Genomic DNA, 16,853 nt, shown 5'->3' on the forward strand with positions numbered 1-16,853 from the left:
AATATTGTGCTGATATGACTAAGTAAAATTTAAGGCCAGTACTAAAAGTGCCAGAGAGTTGGCCGAGTCTTGGCTATCAGATGAAAACGCCATCAACAGACACTTGGACATAAATCCAGCATATGCCAACTTAAGAAAAACATGTACACAATAAATAAACTATACAACCCCCAATCATACTGACTTAGTCACCTCCACCCACCCCCCACTGAATGTGTTGCTATATATTGCCTTTGATTCTTGTAAGTCTAAGCATTATCCTCTGATGAAGACCCCTGATAGGGGTTGAAAGCTCAGGAATAAAAAACTATTTTATGATACGTGATTCTTTTTTCTCCCTTCGTGGAACCAGCTGCAAATATGCAAACCGTATCACAGACCTTCTCTTCCATATATATATATATACACATACACACACACACACATTATATTTGTATCTCTTTATCACCTCTACAGACTCTCTTGTGGTCATAAAAATATTACACTGTAAAAATATTCTTAAGTGGGCCTCTGGAAGCTTAAAACAATATGGACAAAATACCTCAAAATTTTTCTGCCACTCTCTCTCACGCTTGGCTTTTTCTTGTGCTTCAATTTCTTCTTCTCGTTGTCTTTTTCTGAAACAAAACAGAAAACATTTAAATGAAAAACGTTGTTAATTTTGTACATATATGTGTGAAATAACATTCCATACAATTTAGGGCTACTGATGAAAAACAGACTAAATAAATATGCCCACACCTGCATCACAAGTAGCAAGGAAGGTACTATGAACTTAAGTTCGGGAACATCATGTTAACTTTAAATACAAATGGGTTGTTAACAAATGACATCAGACTGCAAACAGAAACACTAAGCTCAGCTTCTACACATAGGTAATGTGAGACAGCAATGTTGTTACAATCAAAAAGACCAAATGTGACTGAAACAATAGAGTGATAATGCTATGAATGCAGCAAATAGACACAAATAATACAGAGGCTCCAGACCCACACTTCAGTGAAATATTAGTTCAATGATTAAAATAGGGATCACAAAACATGTAAATGAAAGAAAATCGACAACTTTTAGAGACAAGCATCAGCATCACTTAAACATCAATCTTTAAAAACTTAAAATGCATTCAGATTCAATTGGATTCTAAAGGAAAAAAAATTATATTTTTCATTTTTGACGTACATTTCAGTCATAAGCCTGGAAAGCAGACCGTTTATAACTTGTACTACACACACACACCTGTCCATAGCCAGGCTAAAAATCTCATTAATTAAATGGATGGCACTTTTCTTGCAAACATAATACTTTGTTATGCAAGTATCCAACAACTAATCTCGAATTATCTTATAAATGTTTTCTACTCTAGGTAAAGTGTAATTGCTACAGCCTGGAAAGCATTAAAAGCTTTTGCACTATAAACATTATAGCACATAAGAGTTAAGATGGACTTGGATAAGATTACAAATGACATGTTTGTGATGCAGGAGCAAAATATTCCTTTTTCAAGGTATTGTGTATCAGGGTATGTGTAATACAGTTAATATTTGATCTTTGTTGAATGGAAATGTTCTATACTGCTCTGCATGCTCAATGCAAAATTACATTTTTATCAACCAGAAACAAAAATGAGGCACAGTATAACACTTATACAGAATCAGAGTACAAAAAGTACTTGTTCTGTATTGAATAATGCATCTTAATACTAAATCTCACATTTTCTAGGACAGGTTCCCCGATACTTGCACACACTCTAAAACTGTCACAATAAACTGCTATATTACTCTATTTGCACACACATATATGTCTCCAGTTTCAATTAGGTTTTCCAGTAAGCTTGATAAGTGAGCATGAAAAGTCTGAAAATACTTTAAAGAAATCTTCTGACAGCAAATTGCATCATGAGGCAGGAGCATTCTGGTGGTGCAAAATGAACCCAGTTACATATACCCTAGGGATGTTCCAATCAATAAGCTGCCGCCAATCTAAATCAGACAATTTTCACACAGAAAAAGACTCCATTGGGGACTGGTAAACTGGCAGAGTACAAAAGGCGATCTTTTCAGTCCCTGCTTTCCCAGTCTTTAATGTAATTTAGCTGCAGTGGTTCTTGGTGCAAGCTATTACAGTAGTTGAGTCAGTGGATGTCTTTTTTTTTTGTGGCAAACCTCCTGCAGTGTAAACAAAGAGCAGCAGTGGAGACTTGTTTTATCAGAGAGCTTTGCCTTACATTAAAGAAAGGAAATGTAGTAATAAACTGAGAAAAGGAAATTGTGTAAGTGTTTCTGTGCAATTTGACAAAACAAAAAGAAAGGCTACTTGAATTCAGGCCTTTTTAAATTTTTTATTTATTTTTTTTTAAATTAAAATTGACACCATTTCAGTTTGGACAGCGAGCTTGTTTAAGTGTAGCAGCTTAGATTTTTAATCGGAAAAAGAATGACCAATTTGAAATTGCTGCTTAGTAAACAATAGGCTTGTTAGCTTAACAGCAAAATGTATCTTTAAACTTATAAACTTGTTAAGCATGTTAGTTTTGTGTCTTCATTATAAAGAACTTATGAACATTTGCAAGATTTTAAACATTTGTACTGTGTGTCATACAGCAAATGTTTTGGTAAGAAACAAGAACTACGTCATTAAAATTAATATTTAGAATTACAGTCAGGAATTACAAATGTCTAGCTGATACACTGAAAGAAAATAACAAAAACAAACCCCTTTATAAATATATTAAATATATATTTTAACAGCAAAAAGCTGTAGTGTAATTTATGATTAAAACCTGTAAGTACAGTAATCCGTCCTCCATCGCGGGGGTTGCGTTCCAGAGCCACCCGCAAAATAAGAAAATCCGCGAAGTAGAAACCATACGTTTATATGGTTATTTTTATATTGTCATGCTTGGGTCACAGATTTGCGTAGAAACACAGGAGGTTGTAGAGAGACAGGAACGTTATTCAAACACTGCAAACAAACATTTGTCTCTTTTTCAAAAGTTTAAACTGTGCTCCATGACAAGACAGAGATGACAGTTCTGTCTCACAATTAAAAGAATGCAAACATATCTTCCTCTTCAAAGGAAACAGAGAGGAAAGCAAACAAATCAATAGGGCTGTTTGGCTTGCGGTACAAAGCTGTTGAAGGCGGCAGCTCACACCTCCTCCGTCAGGAGCAGGGAGGGAGAGAGAGAGAGAAAAACAAAGTCAAAAATCAATACGTGCCCTTTGAGCTTTTAAGTATGCGAAGCACCAAGCACCATACTTAAAAGGTGCACACAGAAGGTAGCAACGTGAAGATAATCTTTCAGCATTTTTAGACGAGCGTCCGTATCGTCTAGGTGTGCGAACAGCCCCCCAGCTCACACCTCCTACGTCAGGATCACAGATAGTCAGCGCAAGTGAGAGAGAGAAAGAAAAGTAAGTTGGGTAGCTTCTCAGCCATCTGCCAATAGACTTCCTGGTTAACGCAGCAGAATCTAATTCGGTGCTCCATCGCTGAGCCAATCAACACACAGGAACTTAACTGCATGCTCTGATTGGGTAGCTTCTCAGCCATCCGCCAATAGCGTTCCTTGTATGAAATCAACTGGGCAAACCAACCGAGGAAGCATGTACCAGAAATTAAAAGATCCATTGTCCTCAGAAATCCGCGAACCAGCAAAAAAATCCGCGATATATATTTAAATATGCTTACATATAAAATCCGCGATAGAGTGAAGCCACGAAAGGCGAAGCGCGATATAGCGAGGGATCACTGTACATATATATTTACATTTAAGCACTTTTGCCATTATCAATTAATCCAGTGTTCTCAACCTCCGGTCCTGGAGGGACGCAGGTTTTCATTCTAACCCTTTTCTTAATTAATGACCTGTTTTTGCTGATTAACTTCTTCTGAATTAATTTTAATTGACTTGTTTTTTTAAGATTTGTTCCCCAGAATTTCTTCATTTCTTTCCTTAAACGGCACCCAAACAGAAATGAAATGTGAAGTGAGTGAGCCAACAGAAGACCAACTAAGTCGGGGCCTCAAACTTTAACTATAAGAAAAAATACCTTTAGACAATGCCAAACAGAAAGTATTACAGGTATGTAACTGTGGTTCCAAGAAAAACTGAGGCTAATGGCTACAATAATAAGGCAATGAATTTCTTGCCATATGTATGACTATATATGTTTTTGTATAAAAAAAAAAAAATAAAAAAAAAACTGGTTATGTATGGCTTTCAGGAAAAAAAGTTAAAACTGAACACACACACTTGTTTTCTGAATGTGATAAAGAGGTAAAATTCCATAACTTTTTCTTGAGCCTTTGTAGCTGCTCTGCTAATGATCTTAGCTCACCTTGCCTTGTTGTCTTGTAATACAAGATGATGCTGTAAAAAAAGTCATGTAGTGAAGTACTGCAAAAAAACTGAAATAACGAATCCACTCCGTGAGCATCTAACAGCGTTAAAAACATAGTCTAAATGCCAAAACATCTTAAAGGCACAAAAGCGTGAATAATAAATTATACTTCTAAACTGGATTAAAAGATTAAACAGGAGGTTTACCGTTTTTAAACATTTGGTTCTATGACAAATGCTTGTGTCAATATCTCAAATGGTTTTATGCTTGTTTCACAGATTTCACACAATTAGCCTTTTTGAACCCTATAAACCTATACAGCAAGAAGCAAGTTGAGAAAATAAAAGGATTTACTTCCTTTAACAAAAAATTCAGTGCCACCTAATATCTTTACAGATGTTTATATACATAAAAGGGCTAGAAAATAATGTCAGAGGGAGAGAGCGAAATACAGAGACAGAACTTTATTTGTCCCCAGTGGAATTTTGGCATATGACCATTTAAAAAAATAATTGTTGCACTTTGTGACAGAAAATGTATTTTGTAACAAAGGCAATAATAATTCAATAGCTCAGTAGTTTTAACAAGGCAGATCTAAATGTTTTCGCGTGTACAAAACCAAAAAGAGAACAGAATACAGCTTTTGCTTATATTTACATACATGGCAACACTGCTCAAGCCGTGAATGTGGTGCCATCCTGAAAAGGTGTTATGGTAACAACAGTATGGATTTTTTTTGTGTGATGATATTGCTCTACTCTGGGCTAAAAGTTAGTGAGACGGTAGTGACCACAATAACACTAAGAATTACTGTCATAAAAAAAGAAAGTAAGCTGCACTCTAACATTTTTTTTTTTTTTTTTTTAATTCTAGTCTATGTCACTATTTGCATTATGTGTAAATTTGTGATTTTATGTCAATGGAGAACATGTACTTATAGCATAGTCTATGAATCAAATTGCAGAATATGTTAAAAGCTTTTACAATAATTGCATATCAAAGACAATTAACAAAACAGCACATACATTGGTTTTAAGAAAACAAAATGTGGACAATGGAGAAAGTATAAATATTACCTTTCATGCATTTCCTTGGCCTCTCTCTCTTTTCTCTTTATTTCCAGCTCAGCGAAAAGTTTCATAGTCTGCTTATACACTGCTTGTCTGAACTAAATAAGAAAAAACAATTTCTTCCATGAAGTCTAACAAACAAAAACTTTCACTTATTAAATTAGCTGAATTAGTTTCTCATTTATGTATTTAATTTTACAAGGGCAGGATAGCAAAGTGAAAAAAAAAACTGATTTTGGAATTTTGACAATTCAGAGAGCAGTATATATTATTAAAAGTATTGTTTCACAATTTGGCTGTATGTTTTGAAAAAAATGATGTACTGACCCTAAAAAAAAAAAAAAAATTACGGTATATATATAATTTTTTTTTACATGGGGGTGCTATGCAGAAGAATTTTTCTTGCCTTAATCATGTGTCTCAAACCCACCATTCCAAAATCATTAAATAATACTAAATGGTTTTCTGTCCAAGAATATGGAACTGTATCATAATTATAATTGTATAATTATATTGTAATAGTGTAATACAAATTTTTTTTATCGTGAACATTTTTTTAGCTTTTTGCTTTTTTCTTTTACTACGTTTTGTATATACTTGTTTGTATTTACCCAATGTCTTAACAACTGTCGTGCAAGACTTTGGAGGCAGCTTTCTTGATTTCTTGAAAAGGAAGTCAGCAGGAAGGACTGAAATATTTTTCAGTGCCAGTCCCAGTAAAGAAGCTACTGGGCACAATAAGAAATGATCAAATATAGACTGGTCTCTTTGCCATGAAAATTCCTCTATTCCCTCACCATCAAGACTGCTTTATAAAATCCAGCAATAGGAATAAGATACTTTTGTGATATTTAATAGGTCCTCCACAATTATTGTAAACTAGGAAAGGTACATCCTGCACCTACTCACTATATCAAGAGACAAAACATTCTAGACTTGTTCATAACATAAAAACACAAAGAAATTTGGTGCTATCATCAATTAGGACAGGATTTGAGGGATCCAAATTATGCTATAGGAATGTTATCATCTGGTACCATTTACTGGTTACTATTAAGTTTGTTCTAGGGAAAGAAAAAAGATGGAGTCCTGGCGTAACCAAACAAAATCATGATTTCTCTGCATCCCAGTTTTCATTAATACTTTACCATTTCAGGGTCATCTTCTTCAACCATCAAAGATTTTCCTTCTTTCTTTAGTTGCTTCTTCTTTTCCTTCATCTTGGAAGAAAAGAAAAAAGGCAAACGTGTAATATCTAAATTACTTCTTTTTTCTCTACACTCAAAATTAAATGGAAATGAAAAGGAAAAATTAAATTTACACTTTAAACTTTCTAAAAAAAAAAAATAATTGCAAGCTATGCATTTTCAGTATTAACAACTGAAATTCTCAGCAACAGAAGCCTCTAATCAAAACCTCAGTTTGTTCTACAGTTAGCCAATAAAAGGTGTCATTTTGCTTTACTTCTCATTCTAAATACAGTAAAGTTTATCAAGGACCATGTACCACTTCCCCTACTTCTTTCCCTCATTATAGGAGTAATTCCAGCATGTGTTAGACTGAATAATACAGTAAAAACAAACCACTTTTTTTCTGTATAGCTCTTAAAGAGAACCTCTTAGGCAACATCTAATTATACACTCAGCAAAACCCACGGGCTATATAAGCAGAACCCACTTAATGCAAATTCTTACTAGACTAGATTTTGAGCATTATATAATTGACAGAAAGAATAGACATTTTGAAAAGCATAATGCTCAACAAATTGTTAAATAACAAAGAGAATACTTAAATCGACACTTATTCCATGGCAAGAAGAATCTATTGATATCAAATAATCAGGCAAATCAAGAGTTGCATGTTCATGGTTTTGCAATATTGTTGGCTGTTAAAATACATTTGGCACATATGTAACTGTTTTTCACCTCAAAATATGCATGTGAAAGCAGAAGGGGTTATTTTTTCAATTGTTGGCATGGAGCTGGACAGTTTAACATCTGTGGCAGAGTGACGGGCGCTCAGCAGGCTCCTATCAATTATGGAGAATCCACTGCATCCACTAAATAGTATCATCTCCAGACAGAAGAGCAGCTTCAGCGACAGACTGCAGTCACTGTCCTGCTCCACTGACAGATTGAGGAGATCGTTCCTCCCCCAAACTATGCGACTCTTCAATTCCACCCGAGGGGGGTTATTAAACGTTAACATTTAACATTATACAAAGTTATTGTCTTTTTTACCTACATTATTATCAATCTTTAGTTTAATATTGTTTATTGTATCAGTATGCTGCTGCTGGAGAAAGTGAATTTCCCCTTGGGATTAATAAAGTATCTATCTATCTATCTATCTCTTATTAATGAGAGACTAAAAACAGAATTAAAACATTTAGTATGTAACACTGGCAATGGCATTCAATAAATTATTAAAACTAAAGTCTTGCTTCATTTGTCTGAGAAAAGCTATATACATTTTACAGTATGTAAATAACTTGTAGACGTAAGTGAACAATCTTACAAAGAGGTCATCAATATTGCACACTCACCATATGTTCCACATACTCTTTTCCTGCATGGATCACATCAATAGCACGCTTCTTCTGGTCACTGTCCTGAAGCATCTTATAGGCTTTATCAACAGCTGCAGGAAGAAAGTATAATTTATATAAAAAGGGACATACGGCTCTCATTAAACATATTCATGACTGAAAACCATTGTAACTAAGGGACGACTTCTTACTTTCAATATCAGTAATCTTAAAGCACTTTTCTTCCAGTTTTGTACCCTAAATTAATGAGTGAATATTGTACCCATTATGCCTTGAAAAAATTAAAATACAAAAAATAGTAATATTGAATAACTGTTGTTCATAATGATGGATATATATATTTAAAAAAAGAAAAAACTACCTTCAAATGCTTTTTGAGCCCGCTCTACATCATCTTGATTTTTGTCCGGGTGAACCAAAATGGATAGCTGCAAGGAAAATAGGCATGTTACAACTCTTTATATATTTAGTAAAAACACTATTTAATCAAGAAAAAAAGCTTCATTCATGATAATTGAATGAAAATTGCGGAGGCGTATTATTAGAGTCATTATGATCATAACAACCGTTAATGTGAAAGCAAGCTGTCTAAATCTGGGAGGTCGACTGCTATCAATTGCATATGTTGGTTGACAACAGTGTTTGTATATTATGAGATGAATGCTGGTCATGATAATTTGATAACTACAGGTCAGAGCTAGACTCTTGCTTCGCCTTGCACTGTGCTGCATACATAAGAGAAAATGACATTGTAGAACTGCACATGCTACAAGTTTATCAATGAAACTTATTCACAAATCTGTGACCAGCAGCAGGCCAAGTGAGCACAACTGGCAGGGACAATAATGGTGTACCAGAGGTAAATCAGTCAATGAGGAACTCATTGCTAAGAATGTCACTAGAAATGATACTTCGGGACTAATTGGGTACCAGATTTCCAAAAATGTAACAGTACTAGCTCTGTTATGATATTGTGAGTTTTAAATACAAAAAGTGTGAGGTTGTCCACTACAGCAGGGTACCTAAGGTGAGTGTGTGTAAATTACCACTTCTCCTTATACAGTTAGGGTAATGTTTTTAATTAATGTTCCCCCACAAACAAAAAAGAATTTTCCTCTATCTTTTGCTATTGCACAGACTGGAAATTTCATGTAAATGCTCTTAAAGTGTAAGCTCAAAGTCAGACAATTCATGGAAAACAATGCTTCCCCAATTCTCTAAGTTGTTGTATACTGCTGTCTTTAATGATTTGAAATAAAAAAGTAACCTAGACAGACAGAAACTGCATTTTTAAGCCAAACTGTGGTCCAAGCGGCAAATGAATAGTAATATCAGGCCTGCCACAAAGTGGGGAAGTATGTTGCAAGTGGAAACACATAAAACCCCCATTAAAGCAGAATCTGTTTTGAAGTTAGGCTCCGGTGTGAATACCTAATGTGTAACCAGAGTTCAGATGTGAACATCTCAAAACATATTCATTAAAAGAAGACTATTGTTGAATAAAGTAGTGAGAAGAATAGGCTTTTTAGCCAACAATTTGTCTAATGGATTTGAATTGATTGAAACATTTATGTCATTTTAAAGCCAAGACCTTCATGAAACAGTTTCAGAAATTTAAACAATTCTTCAGCACTGGTTAATGTGGTATGTTTACAAGATGCCTGAACAAGTTCAAAACTACTCTTTTCAATTTGTCTTTTGGATGCAGTAAATATGTGCAAACAATCTTCTCCACCCTAGTACCATTTTTTTGCAGCCATGTTTGTGCTGAAAGCAAAGGGATATCCCACTCTGGAATCACTGCATTTGAAATGGATTAAATATGCACAAAGCTTAAAGCAAGGTACAACCAGAAACGTTTACTAGTTTACTCCCAGATCATTAATTATTAATAAGATACTCATTGAGCTGTACACTGGGGCTGCTTTATGCAAATAACTGTGCAAATAAACTGAATTGTTCATTAAAAAGTGCTAAAATTAAGGTAGAAAATACATGCATAGAATTCCTAGAACTAGCCAGGGCACCTTATCAAACCTGCAACTTTCCAAAGTAAGTGTGGCTTAATTTCTGTTGTGCTTTAATAATTGTTACATTTAACATTGTGCTTTTTTGTTCCGAAGTATGACATCTCTCTTGAATTTTTGTACAGGCACAGACCGATATTTGTCAGATGATACAAACATGATTGCATTTAGATTTAATGTTGCTCCTTGGCCGTGGCTATAACAGGGTGAAAGCACTAATATTAAAATTATGCTTGGGCATTGAAAAGGCTAAAGACTTTAACAACTAATCTTCACACAATAATAAAAAAAACACCCCACTTCACAATTGTGATATTGCTTAGAATTAATGAAACCTGAAGACTACAACATGAAAGAACCAGCTATTATAATATGTATAAGTCCACAATCCCAAATTGTAAAAAGCTCAGAAAAACCTAACTTGTTTAAAAAAAAATTTGTTTCCCCGCCCTTACAGTAGGCTGAGTAATTTAAACAAATGCATACTGATGAAACATTTAGGTGCCTGCATTCTATTACTTAGAGTTCTCCAGGTTTACCAAATTTCCAGTCAAGATGTTATGTTTTTTGTTCCCATAATAAATAAGATATTATTGACTTTGGGAACTATTTGTTCCTTGCTATGGTTTTGTACTGAAATGCTAAATATGTCTACAAATAAAACATGGAAGGCTGAAGCCTCCCTGAAGCAACAATTTGTAATGATCAGGTGAAGAGGTTTAAAAGCAAATAAAAACTGATCCTAGCCATGCTTGTTAGGTAACAAGCATAAATTAAACAATTTTAGAAAAATAATAGCATGTAAAACAGTTGATCCTGTATCATATTCAAAAGCTATTAATAAAAAAAAAAAAAAAAAAAAAAAACATCTAATGAAAATACAGAATAAAACTTGAAATACCTGTCTAAATCTTTTCTTAATTTCCTCATCTGTTGCTTCTGGATCAAGCTGTAACACCTATAGAAACAAAGGAAAAAAAAAATCACACAATGAGAACTCATACTGGCATAGTCTCCCCCAGTTTTCATCCCAAAGAAGTTGATAAGTTCTGAAAAGTCGTAAAATAATTCTATGAAGCCAGTGTCACACTGCAACATTTCAATGATTTTCTAATGATTGGCTTCATTGACATAATCTTAAGAAAATCGCAGAAAGTTGCAGTGCAGGCCCAAGATTTTAGGCTGTGCAGTGTAACTTCGTGTTCCTCAGTCATACCCCTCCATGACTCTTAAAGTCAAAACTACTTAATTTCTCATAACGAGTCACCAGTCATAGGAGTGTATTCTTGTGGGTATAAGAATTGACAGCAAATGAAGACTCAACTGGGCGTTCAATGCATATAATACCGATGAACTCTGGAGACCTAGAGCAGATTGAAAGAAAAAGAAAGAGTTCTGGAAAGTACAAATGGAGGACAGACCCAAACTTCAGATGTTAGGGTAAAAAAAAAAAAAAAAAAGATTAAATGTGGGATGATACTATACCTGACCTCCGCCTATGCTATATGTGCTTGTTCAGTCAGTAGGCTAACTACAAAAGTGCAGCAGTTCCCAAAATGAGGTGATGTCACAAAACTTTTGTGACATAATAGACGTAACCATAATGAAACGGTGTGAGGAATCAGTCACCTCTGTTGTGCCTAATCATTTCATTTGGTGAAAATGTGTTATGACCGATTGAAAAATATATCATGGATAAAATGATAGACTTATCAAATGTATTGTGAAACACCGCTATTGAACACTCTATTATAAAAACAGAAGCTTTCTGAATATCTTAGGGTATTATTGTCACTATAAGTGTTGGATCCAGACATAAGTTGCCATTTATGTCTAAAACGAATAAACATAACTGACAGAGAAGCAAAGAATGAATACTGCAAGTAAATTTAACTTACCACAATACTTTAACAATAAACAGGTCAATGGCTAATCATACAGGTAATGCCACTATAATAAACCAACAGAATTTTACATTTAAAACATTATTTTTAAATAGAATACAGTAATCCCTCCTCCATCGTGGGAGTTGCGTTCCAGAGCCACCCGCGAAATAAGAAAATCCGCGAAGTAGAAACCATATGTTTATATGGTTATTTTTATATTGTCATGCTTGGGTCACACATTTGCGCATAAACACAGGAGGTTGTAGAGAGACAGGAACGTTATTCAAACACTGCAAACAAACATTTGTCTCTTTTTCAAAAGTTTAAATGTGCTCCATGACAAGACAGAGATGACAGTTCCGTCTCACAATTAAAAGAATGCAAACATATCTTCCTCTTCAAAGGAGTGCACGTCAGGAGCAGAGACTGTCAGAAAGACAGAGGAAAGCAAACAAATCAATAGGGCTGTTTGGTTTTTAAGTATGCGAAGCACCGCGGCACAAAGCTGTTGAAGGCAGCAGCTCACACCCCCTCCATCAGGAGCAGAGAAAGAGAGAGAGAGAGAGAGAGAGAGATAGAGAGAGACAGAGAAAAACAAACAAGCAAAAATCAATATGTGCCCTTCGAGCTTTTAAGTATGCAAAGCACCGTGCAGCGTGTCGCTTCAGGAAGCAGCTGCACAGAAGGTAGCAACGTGAAGATAATCTTTCAGCATTTTTAGACGAGCATCCGTATCGTCTAGGTGTGCGAACAGCCCCCCTGCTCAATCCCCATAAGTCAGGATCAGAGAAAGTCAGCGCAAGAGAGAGAGAGAAAAGTAAGTTGGGTAGCTTCTCAGCCATCTGCCAATAGCGTCCCTTGTATGAAATCAACTGGGCAAACCAACTGAGGAAGCATGTACCAGAAATGAAAAGACCCATTGTCCGCAGAAATCCGCGAACCAGCAAAAAATCCGCGATATATATTTAAATATGCTTGCATATAAAATCCGCGATAGAGTGAAGCCGCGAAAGGCGAAGCGCGATATAGCGAGGGATTACTGTATACTAATTGGAGGTTTACTGGGCTCTTCTCTCCATAGCTGCCGATAGCATTAGCAAACACAGAATTGCCAAGGTAGACTATTCCATAATGAAAAAAAACAAAGAAAAGAAAAAGCTTCACTTTGAGTGTGAGGAAATGGTTTAGATTTGCAAAATCCTACCTGAACATTCTTGGTAAAAACACTCTTCATACAACCAGAGGCGACACAATCAGAACCCCGAACAACATGCAAACTATCTGTCTATGTATGGATCACATCTGAGTATGGTGTTCAGAGCCACGGTTTCTTGCCCACCAACAGTAGTAACACGACCTAAGCCAAGGGTATCAAATTCAGATCATGGATGGTTGAAAGTAGCTGGTTTTCATTAAAGCCACTTTCTTAATTAGTAACCAATTAACACAGCTAATTTACTACACTTTTTTTTTTTTTTATTACAACTTAACTTCTACTTCACTTTCTTTTTAAGATTAAGATTATTTTTTCTTTAACTAGGGGCCAAAAAATAAAAACATGCAAACTGAGCCAGCAGAAGACCAAATTACTCAGGGGTCTCAAACTCAGTTCCTGAAGGGACTAGATTTTTGCTATAACTAATTTCTTAATTAGAAGTCAATTCTTGATGTAAATTAAACTCAATGTAATTGTTCATTAGCACTCTATTTCTGCAACAAACAAAAACCACTGATATTTTTTTCTGAGAGCAATAGGTCACATCAATATTTCTCAAACTTTCACTTTCATTTTTTAAAAATATTTTATTGAAACAAATATTGAGTGATTGGTTCCTGCCTTGTGCCCTGTGTTGGCTGGAATTGGCTCCAGCAGACCCCCCGTGACCCTGTGTTCGGATTCAGCGGGTTGGAGAATGGATGGATGGATACTGAGTGATGGACACAGGCAAAAATGAGAGAGTTGGCATCATGTTGGAAGCAGTAATAGGATGCTAATTGCATACTAATTAAAAAAGTAGCTGGAATGAAAAACTGCAGTCACTGTGATCCTCCAGAATCTGAGTGTGCCGCTTTTAACCTAAGCAAATACCTATCATTGAATCCCTTGAAAGAGGAAGCAGATACTGAAAGCTTCTTACCTATCCAAAGACATGATCTCGCACAAAACTTTTTAAAATAAGGGCTATGGTCATAAGCTTGTTTTTAAGGGGTCTTCTTAGAGGAACAAATCTGAACTGGACAAGACAACACTTGTTGTCTCACTGGTCAGGGGTGTTTTCTCAATGAAGTATCTTCAGCACCCTGCAGTGTACACTTCATAGAGCCTCCTAACATACAGATCTGAGAAAAACATGTCCACAGCTTATTGTCCCATCTGCAAAAGTCTGTAATCACATCAATCTGACCTCCAAACTTTACTCTGCAAGAATGCAGTCACAAGTGATTTAAAAAATCAAGTGTGTCTCTGATAACAAGAATTCCTGGATGCACCGAGGTGCCCCATGCTATTGTACCTGACCAGCTTATTTATTTAAGAATCTGGATTCCAACATTCAGCTTGTGTCCCCTAACTAAAATTAAACAATAAGCCACAAGAACTAATAGGTATTTGTACACCACCAGAAACACCTTGATGATGGAAAAAAATGGCATTCCAGAGGAGCCGTTCTTCAGCAGCTGCCATACAGACATTTTGAGGGATTTGAGAAGTTTTCAAAATATTTTTTTTTTCCCAAAAATAAATATTTTCACTTAAATTAAGACGACATGCTGTTTGAAGAAACTATACAAACATACTTTTGAAAGACCTTACCTCATATGGATTAAGATTAAAATAAGATGAACCAGGGCGGGTTAGTCTTTCAATTTGTTGCTTTGGTGTTAAAACTGAATCTCGCTTTTCAATCTGTTTTACCTGTTCATGTTCAAGAAAGAAATATATGCATTAATACACTTACAGTACAGTAGTTGATTAAAAAAAAAAAATACATAAGAAAGGCATAGGGTCAGGATCCTCTGAGGCAGTCCAAGAGGGCTGCAGGTTTTCGTTGTAAACCTGCATACTTAATGAGAAATCAACATTCGCCGATACTAGAAGTTATTTAATTTTATCAATTTTTAGTGCTTTTACTCTGCCATATCATGTTATGTTATTCCTATATTTTAGATTTTTTCTTAAAAAGGAATACTATCCAAACGATTTAGCATCTCTAAGTCCTTCACTTTTTCCTCTTTCTCTTCCATTCCATTCCAAATATTTACCAAACCGATGCTTCATGATGAAAATGGAGGATGGGAATAGGATTGACTGGGAACTACAGCTTACTTTGTTATTTCTATCTCATTTAACTGGTAGCTCCTGAAGCCACTAAAAACAAAGAATGCATATACTGAAGACTAAAAGAAACAAGTAAATGTCAGGAACCATAACAGGCAAATTAACGAAAATAGCGCAGAAAAATGTTGCTTGAGCAATCATTTTTCAGAAGCAATAACTGGCTTATGATTAACAAACGAGTTAGAACAAAAAAGCTCCAACCACTGTGGCTTTGTAAGACCGAACTTGAAGAACCCGAACATAAAGCAACAGAACAGCACGTCAGTCCGTCAAGATTGACAGCCATTCACAAGTGCAAAGTTGGAAATGTCAGACCATTGTACAGTTTCCTATAAATTTCATACATCTATTAGGCACACACAGAAAACCCAGACACGACAGAAATTAATATTCCACACATAGTGGCCGACTCTGTAAAAGTTAGATGGGTAAGTAGCTACACTAACCACTATGCGATTGTGGATAAAGGTATTCAAAATTAATCTGACAAAGCACTGCCATATCTCCAAAACTGTGCGCCAAAGCAGATGACACCTTTTATATACACATTGCATTAAGTTATTTAAAAATTTAACGAAAATGAACGTCAGCTCAAACCATAACAACAAATTGACACTTCCTGAAAGCGTCCTTGTATTTACAGTATGTTGATGCATAAGTGATACAATAATGTAGGTCAAAAGACATCTGGTATATAAAGTACACAACAGTGTTGACCAGTAGGGTTCGTAATACTCCACAGGCTTCTCATGATGCATAAACACTAATGGACGTGATGGCTACCGAGAGTGACCAAAACTGTGAAGACACTATTTCATTAAAACGTTGTCACTGGGCAAGGCAAACTCATTTCAAATCGCTGCGCGCCTACTGCGCTTTCATCTTCTTCAGTCTCTTGGCACTGTAATGCCAGGCAAACGGGTGAAGTAGCAAGGGCCCTGGACAGCATGCAATCCGAGGAAATGAGACCTGAAACAGCTGATACCGGTGTACGCCTTTTTAGGTATGTTTTCCCTTCCCTCATATTATTCTTAATTATCTCACCTCAGTGTAAAAAATCTGAAAAGCTTCCTCGCCACCAAGTCCCGCAGAGCCTGCCTCTCCCCCCGCGCTCGCCATGTTGGCTGAAGACTCAATCGCTAAAGCTAACCCTAGACACGTGACTAGGGCCTCGACCTCAACATAACAACAGCTGGGCTACCCACAATACCCCGCGCTCCCAACCTTAACTTGAAGCTTTATTTAAACACTCAATAAAAAAACTATTTTTCGATAAGAAATGAAGAAAAAAAAAAACAATGAAATCAATTAAATAACTTTTTACATAACCTTAGCAATTATTACAAAAAAAATCAGCTTTATTTGCTTACCTTTCAATGTGAATTTTTAGTTTCTTGTAAAGACTCCAATACTGAATGTGATGCTAAGCTTATGTTTAGAATGAATTGTACAAATAACCTGAGCAGTTATATCATTAGAGTAAAGTGTTGTTTTATACCAGAGGGAGTGGTGCTCTAACCACACCAATAGCTGTGTAAAGGGCATCCCACTACTAAAACCATTATCACTGAAAAAGAGTCTTCTCCCAGTATTTTTGCAGCTTCCTGCTCACTTGGGGCCTCATTTATAAAACTTTGTGTGG

At 35.6% G+C, this 16,853-nt stretch overlaps 1 protein-coding gene across 1 annotated transcript in view; it reads right to left on the bottom strand.

Moving 5' to 3' along the window:
- dnajc8 (DnaJ (Hsp40) homolog, subfamily C, member 8) overlaps positions 1–16,389 on the bottom strand; it is a 30,340-nt gene extending 13,951 nt beyond the window's left edge. Inside the window, exons 1-8 of the mRNA XM_028819355.2 lie at positions 16,256–16,389; positions 14,687–14,788; positions 10,890–10,946; positions 8,323–8,389; positions 7,959–8,053; positions 6,562–6,633; positions 5,420–5,511; positions 542–617 (exon numbers count right to left, since the gene is read on the bottom strand). Of these exons, the coding sequence (XP_028675188.1) occupies positions 542–617; positions 5,420–5,511; positions 6,562–6,633; positions 7,959–8,053; positions 8,323–8,389; positions 10,890–10,946; positions 14,687–14,788; positions 16,256–16,330 (636 nt within the window). The 5' untranslated portion in view covers positions 16,331–16,389. The remainder of the gene's footprint in view (positions 1–541; positions 618–5,419; positions 5,512–6,561; positions 6,634–7,958; positions 8,054–8,322; positions 8,390–10,889; positions 10,947–14,686; positions 14,789–16,255) is intronic.
- Positions 16,390–16,853: the final 464 nt, after the last annotated feature.

Source organism: Erpetoichthys calabaricus, chromosome 14, assembly GCF_900747795.2.
Source record: "Erpetoichthys calabaricus chromosome 14, fErpCal1.3, whole genome shotgun sequence".
In the NCBI taxonomy this organism is placed as follows: domain Eukaryota; kingdom Metazoa; phylum Chordata; class Cladistia; order Polypteriformes; family Polypteridae; genus Erpetoichthys; species Erpetoichthys calabaricus.